The sequence below is a fragment of the Podarcis vaucheri genome (genome assembly GCF_965113315.1).
Source record: "Podarcis vaucheri genome assembly, chromosome: 12".
Taxonomy (NCBI): domain Eukaryota; kingdom Metazoa; phylum Chordata; class Lepidosauria; order Squamata; family Lacertidae; genus Podarcis; species Podarcis vaucheri.
In genome coordinates this window covers 41,598,456-41,626,241 of record NC_138750.1, presented here as the reverse complement: position 1 = coordinate 41,626,241, position 27,786 = coordinate 41,598,456, and the positions used below count along the sequence as shown (strand labels likewise).

The 27,786-nt window shown below is 42.4% G+C and overlaps 1 protein-coding gene across 6 annotated transcripts in view; it reads right to left on the bottom strand.

Moving 5' to 3' along the window:
- Positions 1-27,786, bottom strand: part of MLLT10 (MLLT10 histone lysine methyltransferase DOT1L cofactor) — a 116,653-nt gene that overhangs the window by 35,514 nt on the left and 53,353 nt on the right. For 4 of the 6 annotated variants that reach the window (XM_082193616.1, XM_082193615.1, XM_082193617.1 and 1 more), the window contains 3 exons: positions 26,625-26,720; positions 18,728-18,983; positions 8,190-8,759 (listed from right to left, as the gene is read on the bottom strand). In XM_082193616.1, coding sequence (XP_082049742.1) covers positions 8,190-8,759; positions 18,728-18,983; positions 26,625-26,720 — 922 coding nt within the window. The remainder of the gene's footprint in view (positions 1-8,189; positions 8,760-18,727; positions 18,984-26,624; positions 26,721-27,786) is intronic. The other 2 variants (XM_082193618.1, XM_082193620.1) reach the window with 1 other exon arrangement.

The window sequence follows — 27,786 nt, the reverse complement described above, 5'->3', positions numbered from 1 at the left end:
GAAAAGAAGCTCACTGCCTCTCAACGTAACATAGTTCACAGGGGGGTTGTGATGATAAAATGGGGGAAAAGAGAGCCTTGTATATAATATTGAGCTCATTGGAGGAAGGTGGGATATGAATTTAATAATAAATAAGATAAATATACTCAAATATTACAGGCTTTTGCCAGACTTATAGCACTTACAGAATCACATTACTACTACTAATGATGTTTGGGAGGGGGAAATAAAAATTACTGATGAGAAATTACTGCTGATGAACATGCAGGGAGATGTAAATGAGGAAGAAGCAATGAGGAAATGAGGAAAAATGCATCATAGCAATCTTGGAAAGTGGACTGAAAGTGGACTCAGAGGTGAGCAACATAACAGCTATTTCTGGACACACCGAACTTGTGGCAGCATGAGTATATACAGTGGTGCCTCGCAAGACGAAAAGAATCCGTTCTGTGATTCTCTTCGTCTAGCGGTTTTTTCGTCTTGTGAAGCAAGCCCATTGACGGATTAGCGGATTAGCGGCTTTTAGCGGCTTATCTGCTGATCGGATCAGCTGATAAGCGGCTTAGCGGCTTAGAAAAAGGGGGAGGGAAAAAACCAGCAGGAACTCGCAAGACATTGTCGTCTTGCGAAGCAAGCCCATAGGAAATTCGTTTTGCGAAGCACCTCCAAAATGGAAAACTCTTTCGTCTAGCGAGTTTTCCGTCTTGCGAGGCATTCGTCTTGCGGGGCACCACTGTAATGGAAGATTCTGCCAAAGTAAGGGACAGGAATACAAATTCTGGTAACTGTGGAAGAACTTACTTCTTCCAAACACTACCTAATTTGGTGTGAATCTCAGTAATTATACAGTACATTGACCATGCATCCTTAAGGTACCGGTAATGCCTTTTTCTCAGGCCCCACTAGTCTGAGGCTGAATAAGAGCACTGGCTATATATGCAGACAACGAATGTGTGTATAGACACATTTTTGATGGCTTGCTCTACAAGCCCGAGAATAAGCACCCTTCATTTTCAGCTAGCTTTCAGTGAGAGAGATAAAGAATGAGAGAGCATTCCTTCCAAGGATGGCTTCAGAAATCGAAACATCCTAGAAAGCACAAACAACCCTTTTGCGCGCGCGCGCGCGCACACACACACACACACACTCCGCAACTTACCACAGTCCCTCTTTATTTTAGGACAGAGCTTTCCAAACTTTTCATGTTGGTGACACACTTTTTAGACATGCATTATTTCACGACACAGTAATTCAGTTTTACTAGCAAACCAGAAGTTAAATTCACCCCCTTCCAGCCCCAAGAGGAGGATGGAGAGCATTCGCACGACACACCTATACACTGCAGCCAACACACTAATGTGTCGTGACACACAGTTTAGACAGCTCTGTTCCAGGATGTTTGGCATCCTCCATATTTCTTACCACTTTTGGAACCATGCAGTTACATACCAGGAAGCTGCCAGACACCTACGGAAACAGCACCTAAGACTAATGTCCAACTATCCAACGGAAAGAACTAGGCCCAGATAAGTGAGGTGGCAGTTCTTTTGGATTTAACGTGATGTTGTATAAACATAGTATAAATTTTTCTGGAAGTAGTTGGTTTTAAATCGCTGTAAATCCTGCCCCCCCCCCCCCACCTTCAGGGTATGGTTCACAACATCTGGAATTTAATTATCAAACTTTGAAATATTTCAGGTTCCCGGTGTATTATTTTCCTCCCACTGAGAATTGATCAGGTGGTAACATTGCTCTGCCTTCTAGATGTTTCACCTTAAGGCAGCCTTTGTCAACCTAGTGCTGTCCACATATTTTGGACAACAACTCTCATCCGCATAGCCAATGGTCAGGGATGACAGGAGCTGCAGTTCAAAAGGTCTCAAGGGTATCAGGTTAAGGAAGACTGCTTTAAGGAGGGTCATGAGATAAAGGAAAATACAAACTAAAATATTCACTTATTTTTAAATCATGCTGCAGTTATGCAACAAAAACATAAAAATTCCTGCCTTAGTCCAAGAGTTGATTCGCCCTAAAAAAAAGAAGTATACATTTTATTTGAAGTCTTGCAGTGTTATCTTAAATGGAAGTTGCACGGTGGCATGCTTCAATATTGTGTTTTGGACAGCCTTCCCCAACTGATGCCCTCCAGATACTTTGAGCTAAAACTCCCATTATATCTGCCCGCAGGCAATACTGGCTGGGATTAGTTGACAGAACCAGATTGGAGAAGGCAATAGTTGTGTTTTCAAATATATTAATTATTTAAACAAGAGGCAAGGTAGAATCTTCAAACATCACTGTTTGAAATATATTTTCCTCTGCTTGTTGTGAATGTAAATATCGCTCAAAATACCAGCTTGGGTGCTTTTGTATTTTTTCCTCTCTACACATACCGTTGTCTGAATAAACCTGAGCATTCACAGTTTTGAATATTTAATACCAATGTTTAGCATCACAGGAGATATTATATAACATCCAAAATCATCTTTATATGGAGCCTTAATTTTCCTTTATAAACCTCAAACAACATATTTTGTTTTTTCTTCCTCAACAACTTTTTAAACAGGCTTTTTGAAGTTAAGGGCTGATTGCTATCTTGCAAATGAGCTACCAGGAATGTGTTCTGTGGTAAATTGATTCCAGATGTTCAACGATGATTGATCCTAAGAAGGCGTCTTAACTTTTATTTTCTTAAGAAATATTTACAAAAAGGCAGTTGCCATTTACACTTTAAGCAAGAGCTATTTCTGGGAACTGAAGTACTTATAGAAAACTGAAGAAATGGCACATCATAACCCAATTGCCTGTACAGACTTGTACTAAGTTTATATCCCACCTTTTGGTCTCCCAGATCAACAAGGCAGCAGCAAAAGATACTGTTCTTTGGAGAGTTCAAAAGGAGGGTACCACTATTGAGAGAGCCCCATAAACCTACCTTCTAATGGCTGGGGCACTAGAGCAGAAGACAATCCAAGTTTATGGCATGGATGGTATGGGAAAAGTGCTCCCAAATGTTTAGGGCATTGAAGGTAAAAAGTAGTACCCAAAAGGTAAGTGGCAACAAGTGACATTATTTTAATGCTGATGCAGTATGTTCCTGGTATCTATCCCCCAACTACCATGTTTTCAGCCAGTTCAGAACTTTTCAAAAGCTGCAGTGGCTGCTTCATGAGCAGCACATTAGAATAGTTTGAAGTTACCAGAACATATATAATAGTGGCTAGATTATTTCCCCCAAAAGGACACATGTGGCAAATCAGCTGAAGCTGAAAAGGTAGACCTGGACACAGATGCCACCTAGCCATCCAATCTGCAAAACTGCTCCTATTGGGGAGTGTGACCCCCTCTAGAACAGGCAAAACATTTATACGACTGGGCCATCCATCATCAACATCCCCTAGTGTGAAGATCAGGTAAAGGTAAAGGGACCCCTGACCATTAGGTCCAGTCGTGGCAGACTCTGGGGTTGCGGCACTCATCTCGCTTTACTGGCCGAGGAAGCCGGCGTACAGCTTCTGGGTCATGTGGCCAGCATGACTAAGCCGCTTCTGGCGAACCAGAGCAGTGCACGGAAATGCCGTTTACCTTCCTACCGGAGCGGTACCTATTTATCTACTTGCACTTTGACATGCTTTCGAACTGCTAGGTTGGCAGGAGCAGGGACTGAGCAACGGGAGCTCACCCCGTCGTGGGGATTCAAACCACCAACCTTCTGATCGGTAAGTCCTAGGCTCTGTGGTTTAACCCACAGCGCCACCCGCGGCCCATAGTGTGAAGATTACATGTAATCTTCACACATTTACAGTGTGAAGATTACATGTAAATTGATTCACCCCATCCGGCCTAGTAACAATTCTAGGAATCAGTTCGGAAAATTTTCTACTACACTTCAGTGTCACATTTCATCTGTTGTGTAATGACACTGTTGCAGGACAGCAGCAATGCCTCCCCTGGATCTAGTGGGTGTGCTGGAGGTGATGGGTTTTCCCGGGCTTGGGTGAGCCCTTTTCAGCTTCACCCAGGCCTGGGAAGTGGATTGCAGCTTGCCTGCCAATTTATAATTTCAGGTTTCAAGATATCTTATTTACAACATCTTTTTTTTTACTATGTTCTAGGTCTAGGACGTAGGAAGAAATATATATACATAAAAGAACGCAAATTTGTCACTGCATTTTTCTGTTTGTTTATTTTAAAAAGGTAGATTTCCAGGGGGGCACTGAGTATTTTTTTTTTACTGAAAGGTGGGCGGAATACTAAGTTTGGAAAACTCTGGTCTAAGGGATTGAGGAAAAGGTTTCCCCATCCATTTAAGGTTTTATCCTCCTCTCTTACAAAAATGTGGGCAGTATTCCCACATTTCCTTAGGGGAACATTAATTGAATGGAACCATTTTTGAAGTAAAGTCTAATCAGCCAAAATCAGCTATATTAGGGCAAGCAGGTGGTAGGCCTAAGCACTCCAAGAATCTTGTACACATCCTTGGGTGACAAAACTGCAACCCACCCAAACAAGCCTACTAATGGATGCATTGGATGTGTTGAACAGCAGACATGTACACATTGTACTGCCCAAGATAGAAAGGATATCAGCAACTCTTAAGTGCCTTGCAAATAACCACAGTGAATTACTGAGGATCTCCCATGATCACATTTCTAACCTGGTTATGAGATATCTCTAACAGCAATGAAAAGCTCTGCTTGTCAAGATTTCCACCACAGCATTTGCGCTATCATCCTAACTGCCTCATTAGTCTCAGCTCTTCAAGAATCAGCTCCAGCAAGCAAATAATGGCAATCACCTGAACCGATTCCCTGTTCCAAAGGTTAGTCATGTTAGTCAACTGAAAACTTCCAATGAGCTTTCTGAAAACCATCAGCCACCAGGAACAGAAAATTTTAATCTCTCTGCCATTGTTTACAAATAACTAAGGTGCTGAAACGCCAATCCTCACCAGATGTTTACCTGTTAATGACAAAAAAGGGGTCAAAATATTCCTGACTATAAGATCACCAACATCCTATCAGCAGAGAGTATCAAATCTGGGGCACCTGCTATGTGCCTGCCCAACTATACACTGGGAGAGCTGCAAGGTAGCCATTAAGCCCCAAGTTGTTTCTACTGACATTCCCCAGCAACAACAGTCTGAGGGGTCCACAAAACCATTTCCTAGAACACCTCAGCAAGCTCAGCCAGTTAGGAAGCCAGTTGGGAGTATATAAACAGAATCACTATTTTGTGTCACTGAGTGTACCTGGAGTTAGACTAATTAGTAAAGGAAGGATTTTGGGTGGAATATCTGGCAAGTAAGATGGAATATTTGAAACCCGCAGAAACTCCTCCACCCTACCCTGTCCCACAACTGATGCTGCAATGAAAACACAGCTAGGCAAAACTGGATTTCCAGCCTCCACTCTGCACAACATAAGGCCTACTCTTGTGAAACATTAATGGGCATGCAGGAATTTCAATCATTATGCCTACAAATGTATTCAGAGCAGTTTCGCTAGAAATAGTTCATGCATGCCTACAAACTTGAACGGTGGAAGTTGTAGTATCAGAAAACCAAACATTTATGGAACACATTAGCACACTCAATATGCTGTATGAGGATTTTAAAAACAAGAGGGGATAAAATTATCCTCCATAAATTCAAGTTGTTATATATACAATTGCTGTTGGCACGCAGTATTTCTCCTACTTGCTTCTATTTCAAGGACATCACACAAGCATCTGTTTGGCCACTGTGAGAACAGAATGCTGGACTAGATGGGTCACTTGCTTAAATCACCAGGCTCCTATGTTCTTATAGCCATGCACTGATTTCTGCATGTGTGTGTTAGCCTTCTGGAGGTGGCCTTTCCACGCCAACCTCTTATGCTCTCTAACAAGGTCCTTCTGACGAGTATAGAACTTTGGAGTGCCAATCATCACAGTAATTCCCATGTAGGAAGCACTCATCCCCACATTTTTTATTTGCATTTTCTCAAATGTCATTTCCTTTACCGCTTTCATGTTTCATGTGTTTCATGTCTACAAAGACTTGTATGCGTGATTTAGGAGTGGACAAGCAAGACTGCATGTGAAATAGATATATAAACATGACTAATAGCCACAGTATGTAACAATACAACATCTCTGAAATCCTCAAATGGTTGATTTCCAAATTCATCAACTTATTAGACCAAATATCATGGATTGCATCCTGTTTCATATTTCATTAGAAAAGATATGGAAAATATAGTGCAGATGACAGCTGAAGGTCCCCTTGTATATTGTTTTCAAAGCAGTGTTGATCCTGGTTAACTGATATAGTTCCTGCATAGGTACTTGATGAATCGAGCTATATCACAAAGGGCTTTCTGCTCCCAAAGACCATATTCCAATGATAACATTTCCAAATATAATAGAGGGGTAACAACACTGTGTAACAACTCAATCCTGCCGGTTTGCCTTAAAGTGCTAAACATCGCATACATAAAGAAAACTTAAATATCAAGGCTGTCACAAATTGGAGGGGATGCTGGCAGTGTAACAGACCTTGTACTTTCTGCATACTTTTCAAATTGCCCACATCAATTTACTTTATGTGCCTAAACTAAAATACACACAAATTTCAGGTCCCCCTCCCTTAAAGTTCTGTGTTCTTCAAGAACTGTTAAGCATGAATAGCCAACAGTGACTTCCTGTGTAGAAACATTTTTGAAGTTTGATAGGCAAGAAATAAAGAGTTGGAGGAAGAATAGTTTTGGAGAGAAAGTTCAAACTCACATACACAGGATATTTAAATCATTCTTTAAAAGTTACAGTTGCAATTATCAGGGAAGCGGTTGGAATTTTAAGGAAGAAACAGCACACCCAGGAAAGATAATGCCTGTTAAAAAGCCACACAATGCTGTTGACTGCTTTCATTCTAGATTAAAGGAAACTGTACGCTTAAAATAACAGCAGTTTTGGTAGCTGCTTCCCAGTTACAAAATATCCGCTTGTTTGCAAGCCAGAAAGAGGAATTAAAATAGCTGTTACCTTCTGCTACTATTTTCCCCTAACTTTTTTTCCATTAAAATATATCCTGGTTTGGTGGAAATCTCTTATTGGAAACAGTAGAGTGAATTTTCTGGAAAAGCTTGAAATCCAAAAAAATAAATAGATTCATCTATCTTAAATCAAAGTGTATCTGAACTAAGTAAGTCTGACCTGGTTAAATAAAAATTAAAAAGTCGTATTAATTTTACTTACTGTTTAAATATCTGAAAAGTTCTCCAAATAGTCAAATTAATTGCACTGCTAGTTAATTTTAGAAAACAATGCATACCTCAATCTGAAAAGTGTTCCATGGGGAAATGTAACACTGGAAATTTTTCCATCCAACACCACTGATTAAATATTTGGACACAAACTGTAGGAAATGTCTTTTTGTGGTGCCTCTATAAAGTATACCTAAAACCCACCCAGTTAAGAAATTATTTCATGCCTCCATAAAGGTTTTCTAGTTTATAGTCTTGCACTGAAATTCTAACATTTCTAAGGATTCTACACCTTAAAAAAAAATCACAGCACCTGGTATGCTAAACCCCTCAATCCAAAGCCAAGTTCAGGTATTCAATCCTAGGAATTCTTGAAATGGGTCTTTAGTGGCCTAAACATAAGTAGCACCGAAAAAGAGATCTATAACAGACACCCACTAGCCCTGTTAAGGTGACTGCAGAAACAGTTTTCAAGGATGCTGAAGAAAGGATGCTGAAGCACATGTCTCCATGTCTCCTTTACTTTTTCAACTATTTGCAAAACTTTAATTTTGATTTTATTTTTTTAAAATAAAACTTTAATAGCAAAGCCAAATGCCATTACAGAACAAAACAATTATCTTTGGATGTGTCTATCAGGGATCCTCATGAAACACTGAGAATATGAACACAAAGCGAAGAAAGTCATCACACATTTTCTTAACAGGCATTATTGGATGAGACCTCAGTTTGTTTCTAGTTATAAGAATTTTAAGTTTAAAATTTGTTAGTCATTATTCCAAACAGGTGTATAGTGTGATGGGGTATGTGCTAATTTTTCTATTTTCAAGATAGCCAGTTTAGGGGGCATCAACTTAGACTGAATGTATATGATCATTGAGACCAAAGTTCCATTTTATATTATATATTCAAACTTTTGCTTTCTAAAGTAAAACATATGCCTACCTGAACCAACAGGGGAGGAGCCAACACTGAGACTTTGTAGACTTCCATTCCTAAGCAACGTTGGAGATTTTTGCAAATTAGAACTTGTTATACTTCCTGCAGCAGATGCCACAGATGATGTTGGGGAGGCAGAACAAACCGATAGGTGGGAAATATTCTCCTGACTTTTATTTCCTTTTGGCCTACCAGGCCCATGTTTACACTGCTTATTTCCTTTCCGCTTCTTTTCCTTTACAGTTTCATCTTCTGTCCCAGAGGACTGAACACGCTTGTATCCTGTTGATGTAAGGCTTGAATTACCCAACTCTCCAGGTGAGCTGTCAAAAATATTAGGCTGGGAGGCAACAGTTGAGGTTGAAGGAAGACCAATTAAGGAAGTAAAACAATTCACACCCCCTTCCTGGCTTCCAGTCTCTCCTTTATGTACATCTTTGGTCGACAATGTCTGCTGGGAATGAGTATAGCTGTCATTACGTAGATCCGAGTCTGTAAAACTCAAAAAGTCCTGGGGAGACTGAACTGAACTTCCGGAAGATGACTTTATACTACTAGGAGTTCCCAAAAAACTTCCTGGAGAAAAGGACAAAAAAGAGTGTTAATAATAAAATAAACTGGCAAATGTGTAAGCACAGCAATACAATTAGCACATGTATCTTGTTGGCAAACAAGAAGTTACAGCAGCTTTGCTGTTTGTGTTCTATAAGAGTTTTGCTGCGGTCTTTGTGCCATCTAAAAGGGGCAGGGAAGTGGCAAAGTTACAGCACATGTTATGTTCTCATATTCCCAGTCAACCTTCATTTCTTTCAGCTCTTTACTGGCCCGGACAGTAATGACTGAGATTGCACTAATAAAATGGATAAGGCCCAAGTAAATCACAAAGTAGAGGTTCTTATCACTCTGTAATTCAACTTTGGCACCAATGTTCAAATTGTTTTATAAAACTGTTTTATGATATTATGCCAATGAAAATCCTCTAGAATATAATTTCTCAGCCACGACTGCCCTGGGGCAGAAAAGATGTCAGGGTAACTGGGGGGGGGGGATGGCAGTGTGCCCTACGTTTATCCCTGTTTCTATCAGTCTGACTTGCCCTTTCTAGATGGCACTGACTAATTCCCCACAAGGCAAATCTGTATGAACAAAACATTTCTCAGAAAATGTAATCCAAACATGGCCAATATGTTCCCCTTCTAATTATTAGTTCTATCAGTTTCAGCAAAACCATAATAAATAACTCTCAAAATAACTGAAAATTAATCACAAAGCTTTCCAATAGGAAAAGAATATTCCTACAATAAACATGAGCATTGTATTGAATGCCTTTTAAAATACTTTGCATATATTTCAAATGCTTTCAGTACAGAGGCTGATGAACATAACTGTACAAAGTGAAAAGAGATGGTCCAGATGTCATGACAAACCATAGTTTCGCATTATAACTGTAATCCTGGGACTCAATCAGTGACTGACAGGTCTTGCAAAGTCCCTATTTGGCTCCTCAGAAATTTACAGTCAGCTGAAGGATTACAATACAGTGGTACCTCAGGTTACATATGCTTCAGGTTACATACGCTTCAGGTTACAGACTCCTCTAACCCAGAAATAGTGCTTCAGGTTAAGTACCTTGCTTCAGGATGAGAACAGAAATCGTACTCTGGCGGTGCAGCAGCAGCAGGAGGCCCCATTAGCTAAAGTGGTGCTTCAGGTTAAGTACAGTTTCAGGTTAAGAACGGACCTCCGGAATGAATTAAATACTTAACCTGAGGTACCACTGTAACAAGTCTCAATCTCATATAATTTTCCCTTCCCCCTCTATGAGGAGCTCAGAAACTTTAGACTGCATTGTAGATTAACCAGAGTTTACCACTCTTAACCATAGTTTCTTGCAACAAAGCAGCTAAGATTAAGCACAGTTAATTTTGGTATGATTAGCATGACCAGCTGGCCACTGTGAGAACAGGATGCTGGACTAACAAAAATTACAGCATGCAGCAATTCCATGCTGGACGAAAAGGGGTTGGCTGCTGGTGGTCCTTAGGCCAAGACAAAAATGTAAAAAGGCAGGGCCATAAAAAACTGCACACATTACACTAGACAAATATACACAAATCAAAAATAAAATAACAATAAGATAAACCAGATTCTGAAAACAACAGCAAAATGCAAAATCTACAGAAAATCAGAAGATAATGTGACTGAACAGCTTAATGCAAATAATAAAAAAAGGCTTCCAGGTGCCAAACAATAAGATAAACAGCCTCTGAATAACATGATGAAATGTGTTATATGTTATATGACAGAAGAGAGTGGCAACTGATTTCACAGTTGCCAAACCATTCCGTCCCTTTTTGGTGTCTTGAAACAGCTTCATATAAATGAAAGATAAGTTAGGTTGACAACTAGTGTGATGTAGAGTGCTGCACTAAGACCCCAGAAACTCAACAGTTGTTGCAAGGATAAAACGTGAAAGGGGGAAACTATCCTTACCACCTTGATGAAATAAAGGTGCGGTATAAATTGAAGAAGAGGAAGAAGAAGGAGGAGGAGGAGGAGGAGGAGGAGGAGGAGGAGGGGAGGAGGTGCATAAATGACTTAAGACACACACTTGTCAGAGGTGCACTCCAATCTTTTCCTCCTAACTTCTCCCCACAAAAGGAGAATCATAAGGAGAACACCAGGTATATTAAGGAGAGATGGAAGCCTCTAATCCCTGTTCACTTCCTACCAGCTCCCATATTTAAGGTAGCATGGAGGGAAACCAGGAAAGTGGGTATAACTGTCTAGCCCAGCGGCAAAGTAGCCTGGCAGTAAATAACTGCTAATTAGGGTATCTGAAGCCAAGTGTCCCTAATACACTTCTAAAATATGGGTTGACATTCAATAGAAGAAAAAAATTAGGACACTATACTGAGGGAAATGGCCAAGACAGCTTTTCTTATATGTCTAATTTCTTCCTTGTTTGAGCACTAATCCTTTTGTCTTTATTCCAACATGCTCCCATACTGTGTAATGTTTATGTAGGTTGAGGACAGATATTATAGAAAACACAACAGAAAATCACCACAAGGTAATCCTGCTCAATATCTAAAGGAATAGTCTCAAGTGTAACAAGAATAAAGAAGAAAAATTGTTTGTACTGCCCCAAAGGAAGCTGACATTCACATTTCATTTAGAGAGCTATGCATGATTACAAACAGTATTTCTTATTCTACTTGAATATCAATATTTATCTCAAGTACACTCAGGTTACTATCCTATGCATGCTGTCAGGGAACTGACATCAGAGGAAAGGGAGGTGGTAGGGCTCCCAGAGGCTGGGAGAGAGTCAGCAGCTAAAGCAGGGACCAGCAGGGGGAGCGAGGGGTCTCTGGAGGAGGATCTCAGTAATGCTGAGAGAGACGCAGCAGCCAAGGCAGGAACCAGCAGGGGAGAGAAAGGGGTGAGAGACACGTCTAGCGAAAACAGCGGGGAGGTGTCAGAAGCAACCGTAGGGAGACCCATACTTCGCCGGAAGCTGCCACGTCGTGAGTCCAGGAGACGCGTTTCCGTTAAGGAGCTTCTTTGCTGGAAGCGCTTCCGCAGGCAGCCACTGTCAGACTCTACTAGTGACTAGAGCAGACATGTCTGAGGAGCTCTGTCACACACAGAGGTTTGTGGAGCCGCACAAACTCTGAGGGGGCACAATTTTAAGCACAAGCAGCTAATCATCCCCTGCACAGCAGTCTGACAGTCTTTGTACGCTGCCTGTGCAGGAGAAAGCATCATGAGCAACCCAGCCGGAACCGGAGAGGCAGGGGTTGGAGCTGGTCCAAGCTTGGAAGAAAGGTATCAAGCTTTGGAGGTCCAACTTGCGCTGCAGACGGCGAGGCTCGAGGAGAGAAGGGCGCAGGATGCAGACAAGAAGGGGAGAACCACTCAGTTCCCCAGAAAGGTACCAGGATTGGTGCAGAAGTTTGGGGGGGACCCCAAGGATTACCATGCCTTTAGGACAGAGATGCAATATGCCCTTAATGTGCAGTTTGATGAGTTCCCTGATGAGGAATCGCGAGTTGCTTTCATAATTGGGCATCTTGAGAAGGGGGCGCGAGACTGGGTTCGACCCCTGATGGCAACGCACAATGATATCCTAAAGGACACTATGAAGTTCTTTCGTGCAATGGATATCATGTTTTCCAGCGATATTGAGGAAGGGGTGGTGCGCAGACAGCTAATGGCTTGCAAGCAGGGAAGCCGATCTGTCCGTGAGTACTGGACTGAATTTACCATGCTGATTCACAGATTGGGGTGGGATTTATCGGCGGCACCCATTCAGATGCTATTTGAAGAAGGTCTTTCTTCGGCTGTGAAAGACGAGCTGTCCCGGAGCCCCAGGGCGGTGTCTATGGATCAGCTGACCAAATCTGCGCTGACCATTGGAGCGCGCCAGGAGGCAAGAGCCTTGGAGAGGCGGGAAGGGAGAGGGGAACGTTGGAAGGAGTTCCGCATTCCAGACATTCCTGAGCCAGCTTTCCCGCCGGCAGAGCCGATGGAAATCGGAACAGCGCGCGCGCGCGCAGTTTCAAAGCCCAGTGAGGGGGCTAAGAAGGAGGGAAAAGGAGCCCGGAAATGCTATCTCTGCCAACAGCCAGGCCACTTTGCCAGAGTCTGCCCCCAGAGGAAGGAATGGCAAGGGATGGTGGGAGCTGTTGAGGGGGGAGAGCAGGGAGAAACGGAGCAGGTAAAAGCCAACGCCTGGTTGCCACAGTCAGGGCACTGCAGCCAGGCCAAAGAGCAGTGAAAGTGCCCGTGCCAGAAGCTCCTCGACCTGCTCTAGTGATTGAAGTGTCGCTAGAGCTGCAAAATGGACACCCCCTAAAAATAAAGGCGCTGTTGGACTCAGGCAGCTCCTGCAATTTTATGAGCAAGGAGTTTGCTGCTGAACACCAGATACAGACGATCCCTTTAAGCAACCCCCTTCAGGTGACCACGATCGATGGCAGGGAACTGTTGGGAGGAGGAGTCAGCTTGCAGACCGTCCCAATGACAATGAGGGTGGCAAGGCACACAGAACTGATAGCGTTTAATGTGGCCACCTTGGGAGGCGCTCCCATTATTTTGGGAATGAGCTGGCTAGCCCTACATGATCCGCTGGTGGGCTGGCATCAAAGAGTGGTTTCCTTCGGTTCAGCACATTGCTTAGAACACTGCAGGGGGGAAAAGGGTTCAGCAGGGGCCCAAGCCACCCTGGCAGGGACTGAAGTAATGGAGAAGGTGAAGGTGCCACCACAGTATGCAGATCTCAGCGACGTGTTCAGCGAGAAGGAAGCTGACCAACTACCCCCGCATAGGCCCTTTGATTGCCAGATCAATTTACTCCCTGGAGCACAGCTTCCTGTAGGCAAGTTGTATGCCATGTCAGACAGGGAAATGCAGGAGTTGCGAGAGTTCATTGACAAGAACCTGAAGAGAGGCTTCATCAGAGAGTCCAAGGCAGCGGGGGGTAGCCCAGTGTTTTTTGTGGATAAAAAGCACACGGACAAGCCGAGACTTGTATGTGATTTCAGGCGGTTAAATGCAGTGACAGAGCCGGCGGCTTTTCCTATGCCCAGGATTGATGATATTTTGACCAGGGTGCGGAAGGGAAAGATTTTTACAAAGCTGGACCTAAGGGGGGCGTACAACCTGATACGTATAAGGAAAGGGGATGAATGGAAAACCACCATGTTCACCCCTTTGGGGGCATTTGAATACCTCGTGATGCCTTTTGGATTACAAACAGGCTCCGCGTGTTTTCAATCGTTCATGAACCACGTACTGGGGCCTTTGCTCTACAAGAATTGCGTGGCCTTCCTAGATGATGTGTTGGTGTATTCGGAGAATGAGGAGCAACATGTGAGAGACGTCAGAGAAGTGTTGAGCAGGCTGCAAGCCAACAGGCTGTGGGTGAAACTGGAGAAGTGTCAGTTTCATACCAAGGAGGTGGAATTCCTGGGGTACCACTTGTCAGACAAGGGGTTGGCCATGGACCCCGGCAAGGTTCAAGCAGTGCTGGAATTGAAAACACCCAAAACCAAGAAGGATGTGCAGAGGTTCCTAGGGTTTGGAAACTTTTATCGTAAGTTCATCCGAAACTTCGCCCACCTGACGGCGCCCATCACGGACTGTCTCAGCAGTAAAAAGAAGTTTGTTTGGACGGCTGAGGCGGAGCGAGCGTTTGAGGAACTGAAAAGGGCCTTCGCCTCTGATGAACAACTTCTGCATGTGGATTTACAAAAAAAGCTGAGGGTCGAAACAGACGCATCTGACAGAGCCATAGGGGCGGTGCTTCTTCTGCAGCCGGGGAAGGAGGAGTCAGAGTGGCGACCGTGTGCCTTCTTTTCGCGAAAGCTGAACAAATCCGAGAGGAACTACACGGTGTACGACCGGGAACTTCTTGCGATTCATGAGGCTTTCCGGAGATGGAGGCACCTGCTAATTGGTGCACAACATAAGGTGCAAGTGTGCACGGACCATAAGAATCTAGAGTATTGGAGAACTGCGCGAGTGCTCAACCAACGGCAGTTGAGATGGGCCCAGGAGTTCTCCAAATTTAACTTTGAGATTTGTTACGTGCCAGGCCCAGAGAACGTTAGGGCGGACGCTCTCTCACGCAAACCTGAATATTTGGAGGGGGAGGGAGCACCCGAAGAGACCCATGTCATTCCAGAGGACCGCTGGGTGTGTGGGGCGGCATTGGTGGGGCAAAGGGAACTGGTAGAGGGAACGGTGCAGGATGAATACACCCAGGACAAACTCAGGGGTCTCAGGAGGGAGGGAGACAAACCCGGGGGTTTTGAGGAGAGAAACGGGGCGTTGTACTACAAGGGAGCGTTATATATACCTGAAGGGGAATTGAGGGAAAAGGTACTCAAGCAACTGCACGATAGCCCCACAGCAGGGCATTTTGGGCAACACAAAACCATGTGGCTGGTTACCAGGGAATTCTGGTGGCCCAAGGTCAGGGAAGATGTGCGGGAGTATGTGAGAGGGTGTGACCAATGCCAACGAGCCAAGGGGGAGAGGCGGGCACCGGCAGGTTTATTAGAACCACTACCCACGCCGGAAAGACCATGGGAAGCAGTGGCAATAGATTTCATGACTGATCTGCCAAGGTCCAGAGGGAAAACAGCCATCATGGTTGTGGTAGACCTGTTAACCAAGATGGCCCACTTTATAGCCTGCTCACATGCGGTCACAGCGGAAGAAACCGCTAAATTGTTTGTGGAAAATGTGTTTAGGCTGCATGGCGCCCCCTTGAGGGTGGTTTCTGACCGAGGGAAACAATTTACTTCCAGGTTCTGGAGGAAGCTCATGAGCTTATTGCATGTAGAGGTGAATTTCTCAACTGCCCGTCATCCAGAAACCAACGGGCAGGCGGAAAGAGCTAATGGTGTCCTCCAGCAATATTTGAGGTGTTATGTGAATGACAGAGAGAATGATTGGGTGGAGAAGCTGGCGTTGGCAGAATTTGCCTACAACAATGCAGAGAACGTGTCCACGGGGATGAGCCCCTTTTTGGCTAATCACGGGTGTCATCCCCGAGCCTTCCCAGGGGGGGAAGGGGAGAACTGGAGCGTTCCAGCTGCAGAACAGTTCGTTGAAGAAATGGAAGCGATCCATCGCCAGCTCCAACTTAACTTAAACAGGGCTAAGGAGGAATATAAGAGGCAGGCAGACAAAACCAGAAGGGAAGGGGAAAGCATCAGGGTGGGGGACCAGGTGTGGCTGTCCACCCAAGGGTTACCATTCAAAGGGGGTTGTAAGAAGTTAAGACCCAAAAGGCTGGGCCCATTTGAAGTCACGCAGCAGGTCAACCCAGTGGCTTTCAGACTCCGGTTACCGAACCACATGAAGCTGCACCCAGCGTTCCACAGGTCGTTGCTGTCACCGTATAAAGGGGACAGAGAAGGGAGGGTCAATAGGGGACCAGCTATGGAGGAAAAAGAACACAGCTACCATGTAGCGGAGATTCTCGATTCCAGGTGGAAGGGAGATCAAGTAGAGTATTTGGTAATGTGGGAAGGGGAGCCGGAGTCGGAAAACACCTGGGTCATGGCAGAGGATGTAGATGACGAGGTTTTGATAGAAACTTTTCATCAGAGATTCCCTCGTAAACCTCAGCCAGTGGCGAGGTTCCGGAGGGAATACTTCGCCACCACCGACGAAGAAGAAGAGTTGGAGGGGTTCTCTGATTCCGAGGCGGAGGAGGATTCAGCGAGCCGGAACGAAGATCGATGGAGGGAAATGTTCGAGACGTCTGAAGATGAAGAGGATTCTTTTCGGGGTTTTAGCTCCTCACCGCCCAGAGGAGAGAGTAGGGGCGGGGGGGGAGGGGGCCCTGGAGGGGAGGTGGATGTCAGGGAACTGACATCAGAGGAAAGGGAGGTGGTAGGGCTCCCAGAGGCTGGGAGAGAGTCAGCAGCTAAAGCAGGGACCAGCAGGGGGAGCGAGGGGTCTCTGGAGGAGGATCTCAGTAATGCTGAGAGAGACGCAGCAGCCAAGGCAGGAACCAGCAGGGGAGAGAAAGGGGTGAGAGACACATCCAGCGAAAACAGCGGGGAGGTGTCAGAAGCAAACGTAGGGAGACCCATACTTCGCCGGAAGCTGCCACGTCGTGAGTCCAGGAGACGCGTTTCCGTTAAGGAGCTTCTTTGCTGGAAGCGCTTCCGCAGGCAGCCACTGTCAGACTCTACTAGTGACTAGAGCAGACATGTCTGAGGAGCTCTGTCACACACAGAGGTTTGTGGAGCCGCACAAACTCTGAGGGGGCACAATTTTAAGCACAAGCAGCTAATCATCCCCTCACACATGCTTACCTGGGAGTAAGTCATATTGAACATAGTGAGACTTATTTTTGAGTAAACATGCACAGAACTGCACTGGAAATGTGCATGTGTTTTGCATTTATATATTTTACTAGGCAGTTTATGTCCTGTATATAATGTGGATAATATAAGCAAAATCCATTAGGAAGGATTAGATTTTCGCATGTGTTAACACACACTTGGTATTCACATCTCTAGCCCACTTGAACCTATGAAAAGCTGCCTTATACAGGGCCAGACAATTTGGTTCATCATGACTAATACTGTCTCCCCAATATTGTCCACCCTAACCAGCAGCATCTGGCCAAGGTCTTTCCCAGCTCCACAGCCTGTGTAACTGGAGATACCAGGGGTGGAAACTGGGACCTTCTACAAGCATGTTATCTGCTGTTTGATCTATTGTCTTTTCCCCACAAGCCCAGGACAGGCAACAACTACTTTTCAAACAGGCTGTTTTGAATCTGGAAGAGATGCCAAGGTATTTTGGCTTCTCACCCGTACCAGCTGTCTGGAATAAAGCCCAGGTATACTGAATAACTGCAAGGATGGGAAAACAGGAATGGAAAGGGCTGCTTCTACTTTATAGCATCACAGGAAATTGAGGAAGGAGAATTGTAGAAATGAAGAGTTGGAAGGGACCACGAGGATCATCTAGTCCAACTCCCTGGAATGCAAGAATCTGTTGCCCAACGTGGGGCTCGAACCCACAAGCCTGAGATTGAGTCTCATGCTCTACTGACTGAGCTATCCCCCATCTCCCAAAGACCAAAGAGGGGGCAATTTTGTGAAAGTAAGAGGAACAGAAAGAAATACCACAGGAAGTTTGCAAAAACTGTTTACTTGTAGGAGGGAATGGGGAGTGATAGGCCTGGAACTCTTAGGTTCATCAGCAGAGACCCAGGGTGACTTTGGCTTAGTTCAGATGATCCTCCACACCATGAGTTGGAAAGTGTGAATTGCTTATTCTCACCTACACAAAAGATTCCCTCCTCCATTATAGTACAACCATAGTTAGTTGTATGTTACAGCTAGGTTTCAAGCAATTATTTGAAATCATGGTTTTGAAAAACATTGTTCAGAGGTTAGTATTAATCATAGTTGCCTGATTGTTCTGTCGTGGCAGAAGAAATCCATAACTACAGTAGGGTATCTTTGTGCAAAAAGTGTGGATCATAACATATGGAAAGGATAACTAGAATAAAGTGAGTTAAATCCGATGTCAAATATTAAAATATCACCATTTAAACAACTATTGATTGTGGACTGTCCATTATTTAGTAAGTAGTATGAACAGTTTTCTTTAAAAAAGAAGTGTTACTGCATGCTGACTAAAGAAATATAGTGATTGATTAAATGTAATCCACAACCTGAAAGACTGTATGAATACAAAATCATTTGCCTGTGTCTCAGCTGGAAAAACAGGGTTCATCCCCTCAGATGGTTATATTTCATAGCTATTAAAATATTCCTGGAAAGGAATATTCTAATCACAATAATAGTACTTATCTATTTCAAGAAAAGATGCATTACTTCTGCTAGCTGTCCCAAAACATTTTCTCTCAACTAAATTAGCATACAATTCAGTTCTTGCATTGATCAAATATAATACATAGAAAAGTACATCTAAATTTGCAAGTTTTTAACCTATTTAATTTTTGGCAGTCATGGAAGTTATATAGTATTCTTGAATAATACCTTGTTGAAAAGTACAAGCTGCTGACACCGGAGCTCCAGGAGTCCTTCCACCACCAGGCTTTCTTCCCCTCTGACCTGAATTATGACCTGCGGACTTCTTCCCTTTGCTCTCTGAACCTCTGGCCTCTGAAACATCTTTACCACTTGAAGCATGTGCAGACACTTCCTGGAAATTTGCATTTGTAAAGCGAGCTGCGGTATCTTCCAGCCTCTTCAATGAGCCTGTCATAGAGTTGTTGGTAGTGCTTGTGTAAGTCTAACAGTATTGAAGTGGGAAAGAGGAAGTTGAGAGAGACAGTTAGACCACAGTAAATTAACTGTACTCCAAAAGACACACAATGTTATTTCAATTCAGAAACAAAGATGTGTCCCAACATTCTAAAACAGCATAGAGAAAGTTAAAGCTAACTATGTATTTAAAAGAAGTTATAAAGTTGCCACTTAAAACAACTGAGCACTTTAAAGGTGGGTTTTTTAAAAAAATTAAACTGACAGGGAACTATAAAGAACAAAATACACTTACTAATATATCAGCAAGATATCAGCTGTCAGTTTTGCACGCATCAGATTGCAGCAATTAGTAGAAGTGCACATACTGGCCTCCCCTTACACTTAATCATGATACTTCTATTTATTAAATACAAAAAAGTCAGCTATTTTTCCAAACACTAGTTCCTGCTGAAATGCATGCTTTTGCAACATGTAACAACAGGTTATTCTGTAAGTTAATCTTTATTGCCTCAGATTTGCAGATATAAGCTTTTGTAAGATAGCTCTTTTCCTTTAGGTTGTTCAGACTATTGTAATTTGAAAGGTAATTTTCAATTTTCTGTACAACGTATAAAAGAAAATACAATATGATGAAATACAATACATTTACACCAATATTTATACTTATTCATTAACACATGTATGGATTTTTTCTGCAGTTTAAAAATTAGTAACTAAATCTTAAAGCTGATTTTCTACTAGTAAAAATTTAGTAGTTATGGGCCAGGATCTATAGAGCTCTATAGGTAAAGGTAAAGGGACCCAGTCGTGGCCGACTCTGGGGTTGCGGCGCTCATCTCACTATATTGGCCCAGGGAGCCAGCGTACAGCTTCCGAGTCATGTGGCCAGCATGACTAAGCCGCTTCTGGCGTACCAGAGTAGTGCACGGAAACGCCGTTTACCTTCCTGCCGGAGCAGTACCTATTTATCTACTTGCACTTTGATGCACTTTCGAACTGCTAGGTTGGCAGGAGCAGGGACCGAGCAACGGGAGCTCACCCTGTCGCGGGGATTCGAATCGCCGACCTTCTGATCGGCAAGTCCTAGGCTCTGTGGTTTAACCCACATGCCTAAAATACTTCTATATATGCACAAATGGATTGCATATTTTCCCTTCTAGCTGCACACCCTTGGACCATATCAACTACTGCTCAAGAAGGCTTACCCAACCCTTAAGTATAATGTTTTTAAGGGACAGCAGGCGCTGCATTGCAAATCAGGCCTTTTTTTAAAGAAAAGGAACTGTGTGTTTGCATGAAACACCATTCACAGCCCTTTGAATTCTTGCCAAAGGTTTGTTTTTTTAAAAAACCAAAACAGAACACAATTCAGCCAACCATTAAAAACTTAGGTTTCATTCATTTTAATGGAAACGATTTGAACATCTCCTTAATGCTCTCTAATTGAAGTTCAAAGTGCTTAAATTTGGCTAGATTGCACTCCTAATTCTGCAGCAGAATTACTATGGGGTTTGTTTTTTGTAAAAGCCATTTTTGGAAATGCTTCAAACAATTTTTTTCAAAATGGCAGACGTAAGCCAGTGAAACAAGTGCAGTATGGTTTCACTTCCTTAAGTGTCAACAAGCACTTTGTCCACTTATAGTTGTTGTTATTTAAATTTGTATACCACCCTTCATCTGAAGATCCTAGTGCAGTTCACAACATTAAAATACAAAATGAGAATGCAAAATACATAATAAAACAAAAACAAACCAATAACCCCACTCCCACAAACACATTTAAAAAGCCATAGAATGTTAATCAGCCAAACACCTGGTTGAAGAGAAACGTTTTTTGCCTAGCGCCTAAAGACATGTAATGATGGCACCAGGTGACTTCCCTGAGGAGAGCATTCCACAAATAATATAAACATATTTGACATATTGATTAAATTAAAACACTGCTTAAATATGAAGGCCAAATATATTCTAATTTACTTCACACAATCTGGAAAAACACCAAATGTGAATATTTAATGAAGTTTTTAAAAATATACTCATGAGAAAAATATTGTGCAGACCTAGTGTATCAGCTAGTAAGTGGCCATATACAATATAATAAAGTCATAATAGAGAACATTTATTTTTTTCTAGTATTTCCACAGGGTCAAAGGTGTTGCATGTTCATGTGTGACAAATGAAAGAAAGCTTTATTCAGAAACTTGTACCATGCTGAAAATTATTTGAGGTCCTCATTTCCCTTTGGGAAATTAATAAAATTAAACCATGTAGAAGCCATTTTAAACTTAACACCTGATGTTTAAACTTCATCAAAGTTACTGCATTTTACATTAACTATGAGTTTCTCCAGTTCCATGGGTGCAACACCCAGAGGAATTCCCACAGGATATCATCAGGCCCCCAGCCACGATCTTGTGCTCTAACTACGCAGAGATAGAGGCCTCCTATTTCTTTTAGCAGCCTGCTGTGCTGACATACTCTCCTGCTCAACCTAGAGTCAGTCTCATTTCTAAGGGAGATGCCAGAAGCCCCACCTTAGGGATTTTCATCATTCCTCTATCTGCTTTCAAATCTGGGACAGGCAAATGTGTACAAGAAGAATGAAGGACATTCACAGCTTGCACAGTTCCAGCGGCAGCTGTTATTGCAAGTCTAGCCTCCCAAATGAGTACGGATGGCAGTGGAACTACTTCCTCCTGCAACTTTCAGGACAGAAAATGGTTGTGCACATGTATACACAATCCATTTCCTGATCTTGGTCCCCTTTTATTTTTATTTCTAATGCTGTACTTCTGCAAACCTGAGTTCCCCTGTGGGTTCTGCTGCCTCTCGTGTGGGTGGGTGGGGTGCCATTTTGATTCTATATGTATCAGCATTCATCCCATAAAATAAAGGGAATGTTTTCCTTAAGCCAAATGAAACCCAGCTGAATCCAAGAGCAAATTTAGAAGTGATAAAGACCAACAAAGCGTAATCAGTATAATTCAAAAGGGTGACATTTTCTTATGTACTTTGAAAACACAATATAAACTTTCAACTAAAAGATTAGCTCTGGCCAGTTTTCTCAGGTGCTGTTTACACTTAACACACATTTTTCTACAAACATATTCAGTACTCCTAGAAGCTGTCAGCATGCGATAGCGGCTGCACCCCAGGAACAGCTTTGACTGGTCGGTTAAACCAGGTGAGGGTAGCTTATGGGTTTCAAACCCTTGCTGGGTTACGGACTTCCCCTGCCTGCAAAGACAGGCTCCGGCGGATTGAGCGGATGAGACCAATAGCAGGTCCCACAGTCAAGAAAGTGGTTTCTGCATGAGCTGTAGAGGGAAGTGAGGGGCAGATGGGGCTTCTCAACCTGGGAGGGTAGCCCATCAAAAAGATGGAAAATTCTGGTCCTAAACATCCGCTGCCTTGCAGAGCATCATTGGGAGAAGAAAAGGCTCAGGAGTAAACCCTACACCAATCCGAAGTAGAATCTCTAAGACGGTTCAATGGCACCTTGTCCGCTTCCTTCCAGCAACTCCTACAGCCAACCTGGTGCCAAACGTAGTCCAAAGGAAAGCAGAGCAATACATCAGCGAGGCTGAGAGGAGGGTATTGTCGTTTGGGCAGCTCAAGACCTCAATACATACTGCTCAGGCTTGCGCCTCAGGGAGGTCACTTCTGTGATGCTAACGCAGCAAACATAACACAGGAGGCAGCAGTTCTGAGTTACCAACACAGCAGGTGCTGTGCTTCTCCAGCAGTTTGACTTTGCTCCTGGAGATGCACTCCATTGTCTCTCAAGACAGACCGATGCCAACAAGTATTTGAAGACGTTGTACATTATACGTTGCTTAGAATCAGGGTAGCTGAACAAATGCATGTTCCTACATCAAGCCTCCCATGTGTAGGTCAGCAAATGATGCTTTTAGGTGCCCTTGACATATGTGGTGAGGCTAATGGGAAACCAGAGGCCTTTTACAGCAAGGATGCCACGTCTCCTCTGACAGGCTCACCTGTGCCTATTTTGCTATCCTTTGGAGGCAGGAAAAAGTCTCCATGTTCTCCCAGAACTTTTAAAGAGTGTTTTAATCTGCTGCATTTAATTGCTGACATTATTTTTATTGCCTGTCTTACTCTAGTTTTGTATTGCATTTTGTTTTTATTCTGAGTGTCTATCTTTCTTTTAAAAAAGGTGTGGACCATCTGACATCAAACAGGCAAGCCATTGTTTATTCTAGGTGTCTTGTGAGGTAAGCAGCTTCAGTTGTGACTAATTATAAACCAACTTCTATTTTATAATTGGTTTAAAAAGCTAATAAATTGTGGCAAAATTCCATGAAGCCTCAGAAGTGACAAATTAAAGCTTAGCATTCCAGAACAGGGGGCGGGATGGGGGGAGGGCACTTACTGACTGAAACCTAGCTGAAACCTAGAAAGTGCCTTTCTAATTACAATTCACCTTTCTCAGACACTTTTCTAGGACGTTTTAAGAATCTGGCCATTTCATTAGGTATTACCTCATATGCCTTGAGAAATTAAATGGCTTCTTAGGGCAACCTGCTCTGCCTTGAGAAAGAAGACCACAAAGGAAGACCACAGGCTCTTATTTGGAGTATTCTACACCTGCATCTTCACTATTCCCAAATGAGGTACAGTGGACACTCAGGTTGTGAACGTGATCCATGTGGGATGCACATTCGCAACTGACAGCTTTCACAACCCACAGCAGCACGTCTGCACATGTGCAGGTTGCAATTCGGCACTTCTGCACATGCACAAAGCACAATTTAGCGCTTCTGTGCATGTGCGACCGTCGAAACCCAGAAGTAACCCATTCCAGTACTTAGGGGGTTTCAGCTGTCCGTAACCCGAAAAAACACAACCTGAAGCACCTGTAACCTAAGGTATGACTGTATTGCATTTTCTCATCCATATTCCACCTTTTTCAGGAGAAAAAGCCAACAAGCAAATATTGCAATTAACATGTATAGTTATTTTATTTGACGCAACAGCTGGCTGGGGTGGAGGGTGGGATAAAGATGGGGACCTCAGCATGCCGAAAAGAGTGGTTGACCTTCTTGCCCAACAACTCCTCCACCTAAGGCTGTCATTGGTGTCAAGAACAGGCTCCCCATTGGACAAGCATCAGTTTCAGGGACATCATTTTTGTCAGGACCATGATGGGGGAAGCATTAACTCCTCTTGCCGTGTGCCATGGTCCCAATCCCAATTACTCCCATCCTAAACAGTTCTTTAAAATAAAGGAACAAGATTCATCCAATGAAAGCACACAACACGCAACTTGCCCAGCTTCAAGATGCAATTCCAGAACAGAACTTGTATCCCTGGTTAAAAGTCTCTACCAAACATGCTCGTAGTGGTTATAATTCAGTATATTTTAATTCTTGCATTATGGAATGTGATCCAGTAGTTTGCCCTTCATACTATGCTAATAACTGCCACAGTGCTGAGCTACCCCATAAGCCCAAATATCTTTGCTTGATTCTATTTTTCTCTCTCTATGGTGTCAAATACCAAACACTACTTCTGATTTTTTTAAAAAAAAAAATTGCTGCTGCTGCTGCTGCTGCTAATATACTATAGTATATTAAAAGAGAAACCATCAGCTGTATGTAAAACTAAAGAAAATAGTGTCATTTTATTAAACCATTACCAAGGTACTTGTAAAACAGTGGAGTGTTTGAGAGTCTCTGAATTGGCTATTATCTCTCCAGAAACATTTTTTAACCAATTGGTATGGAGAAATGCAAAGAACATGCAACTGTGTAAGTGCATTCACATTTGAATACTGGAATCCCATCTACATAAATTATAGAACTGTCATCCAGCAAGAGATTCTAAAACTTAGGAATTTTCAGTTACAAAAGGAAGGTCAGTGTTGGAACTTGCTGCTTTGACATGAGGAATGCTAGGTCTTTCTTTCTAAAAGGACAAGGCCATGAAGAGAGAAAATACTGGTGATTAAGATAGTCAGGTGACTGCATTACAGACTAGTTTGATGAACACTTATGAAAAAGTGGGGGAAATAGTACCCAATGTTTTAATCTATTTTCTCTACACCACTTGAGAGAAAAGTATCTGAATCTTACCCTTGGGTATCATTAGGAAACACTCATATGGGTATAATTTCCAGTTATACTTCTGCTTATATTACAGATTTGTTCAAACAACATGGTGTTGGAAACAGAAAGCTAACTCCACAGCCATGAAATCTAGAAACACATTTTGTGAACAGAAACATAAATTTAAGCCTACCACCTACATAAGAAAACTTCAAATGATAGGAGCTCCATATGACCTAAAGCACCAAAGGAAAAAAATCTCTGAATGTTCCTTTTATATGTAAGTCACAGAACTTGCATAGAAACAAGATCCTCAGGTGAGAGATATGAACACATTTTGATATACAAAACAATGCCCAAATGCCAATATTTCTTCTGATTCTCTTGCAAAGATTTTATTTTTAAAAAATCTGGAAGCAAAACATTATTTTAGATATCATCTTTGCCTAAAGACCACTGGGTTATGGAGACAGTACTATACATTTCTTTTAGCAAAGAGGGGTTGGGGTGGGTACGATAACCAAAATGATACTTAGCCTACTGGATAAAATGTCTGCCAAAGGAGAAGATGTGTTACGAAGTCACATAAGTAGACTAAGGACAGGAACTCTACAGCATCAAAAATATAGCCCAGAAATGCAGTGATTTGAGTCCAATAATCTGTGAGTTGTATCCAGTGTTAGTCATATGTACAGTAGACCAATTCACATTGATTTCAGTGGGTCTACTCTTAACAGAAATTAGTTGGAAAACTGCCAATGATTTTTGGGGTTGAGACCATACTTCCTACTCTCCTTCCTTTCTTTTTGCTGTAGAGGTGTCTAGAACACCCATCTGGTTATTTTTGTGTGAGATCAGTTTGAGTTATTGCAGCCTGAGAATGTGGGCAGGAAGGTTGCAAGGGTCAAGCCAAAAAGATGTTATCTTGTCCCTTGCCCAACATGGCCTGTGAGATCTAGTCAGCAGGGACTGACTGGGTGGGTTCACAAGGCAGTTAATGCCTATGGAGACAGTGGTGTCTGCTGCCTTCTCCCTCGGATGGATTTACTGCCCAACACTTACTCTTTCTCTGATACTGCATAATTGAACCAGCTAATTACTTGGAAATATTGTTTCATGTATTTCAACTGATTCAATTGTGGAGGTTTCAACAGACTATGCTGTACCATACATGTACTGTACTATATAGATATGGTACTCCAGGGTTTGTTAAACCAGAATTTCCTCTAACATCCAAACCATGATACTTACTGGAAAACGATAGTTTAAACTCTGATTACAAATGAGAATATGAAACATTTAAAATAATTGAGGTTATTCTACTATATTTATTTATGTAAGCAGCAGAGTACTTTAGCGGAACAGTAATATAGAATCAATGGTATCCCATTTTTTAGAAAATATGTACATTTCAAAAATCAAGTTTGTTATATTACAAATACCTAATAGCACAGCTGTTTGATCAGAAGGATTGCTAGTCATCAATAGGGGGTTCTCTGTGATAAGCAATTTAGCAACAGCAGAATTCCTCACTCCATGAAACATACACCAAGAATATAAATGTCATTCTAAAGAAGATGTAGGAAAAGCTCACTTACTTTCTCTGTAGTTACTGTTAGAGAAGGAACCAGAGACGGTGAGGATTCTGATTGCTTCTTGTGTTTTTGTTTATGTTTATCCTTTTCTTTATATTTCTAACAAAGCATGAAAGCAAAATAAAATGCAACATCAGGTTTATGCAAAATGATTTTTTTGTCATTTAAATTGCGTTAATATGAGCTGCTACTAAAAATTAATAAAGGGTTGTATCCAACATAAGTCATCTCATTCACATAAAGACTTCTGCAATGGAACCTGACCTCCCTTCTCCTCCGTGTTCCCAGCATACACACACACAGACACAACCAAACAATTGCTCTGGAGAGTTGTGGGGAAACTCCAGAAGATATCTGGGCTGGGGGAGGAGAGGGGGGAAGTTATTGCACCAACAAGACAACTCTGTTGGATACAGCCCTCAGTGTTTCTGATGTATAAGAAACTACTAATGTTTTATTGTAGTGTAATAAATGCAAAGTAGTATTGTTAATAAAGAAGGTATAAAAAAATTAATGTTGTCCATTTCTCCTAAAAACATGATTTTACATCACATCATAAAACAGATATCCACACATCTTTTGCTTGGCTTGCTAGCCATCTTTCATTTGTGGTTGCCACCATCCACCCAGCTCCAACTTCTCTAGCATGTTCAGAGCACTTGGGAGAGGGTCAATAGTTTATTCTACCTCCTGCAGGTCTTCAGAGAATGCAAGCGGCAGCATGGATATTACTTCTTCCCCAATGCTTGTGGTTAGGAAGTGGGGAAGTGGGATGTGTCTGTTTTCTTTCACTATGATTTTACAGAGGGAAACGAAACAAAACACCCTCTCCTTCTTCATATTTGCAGAGAATCCACTTGCCAGAGGGATGGTACTTGTCACTGGCAAAATGAGCAATTTGGCATAATTTGCCCTTATATAAATTTTGCATTTATATACTTTTTGAGCAATTTTTGCTGGAAAGGCAATAAATTATATCATTCAATAAAGTATCTGAAAAACATGGACATAGGAATGCAATCTTTTTTTAAGGTTCTGGATGAAATCCTTCTTAAAAAAAATATTTGCTGTTGAAATGTACAAGTTTAATAATAAAAATATCATTCAACCAATAAGAGTGACCACAAAACTTCAGCAGCTATTACAACCAAAATAAAAAACCAAC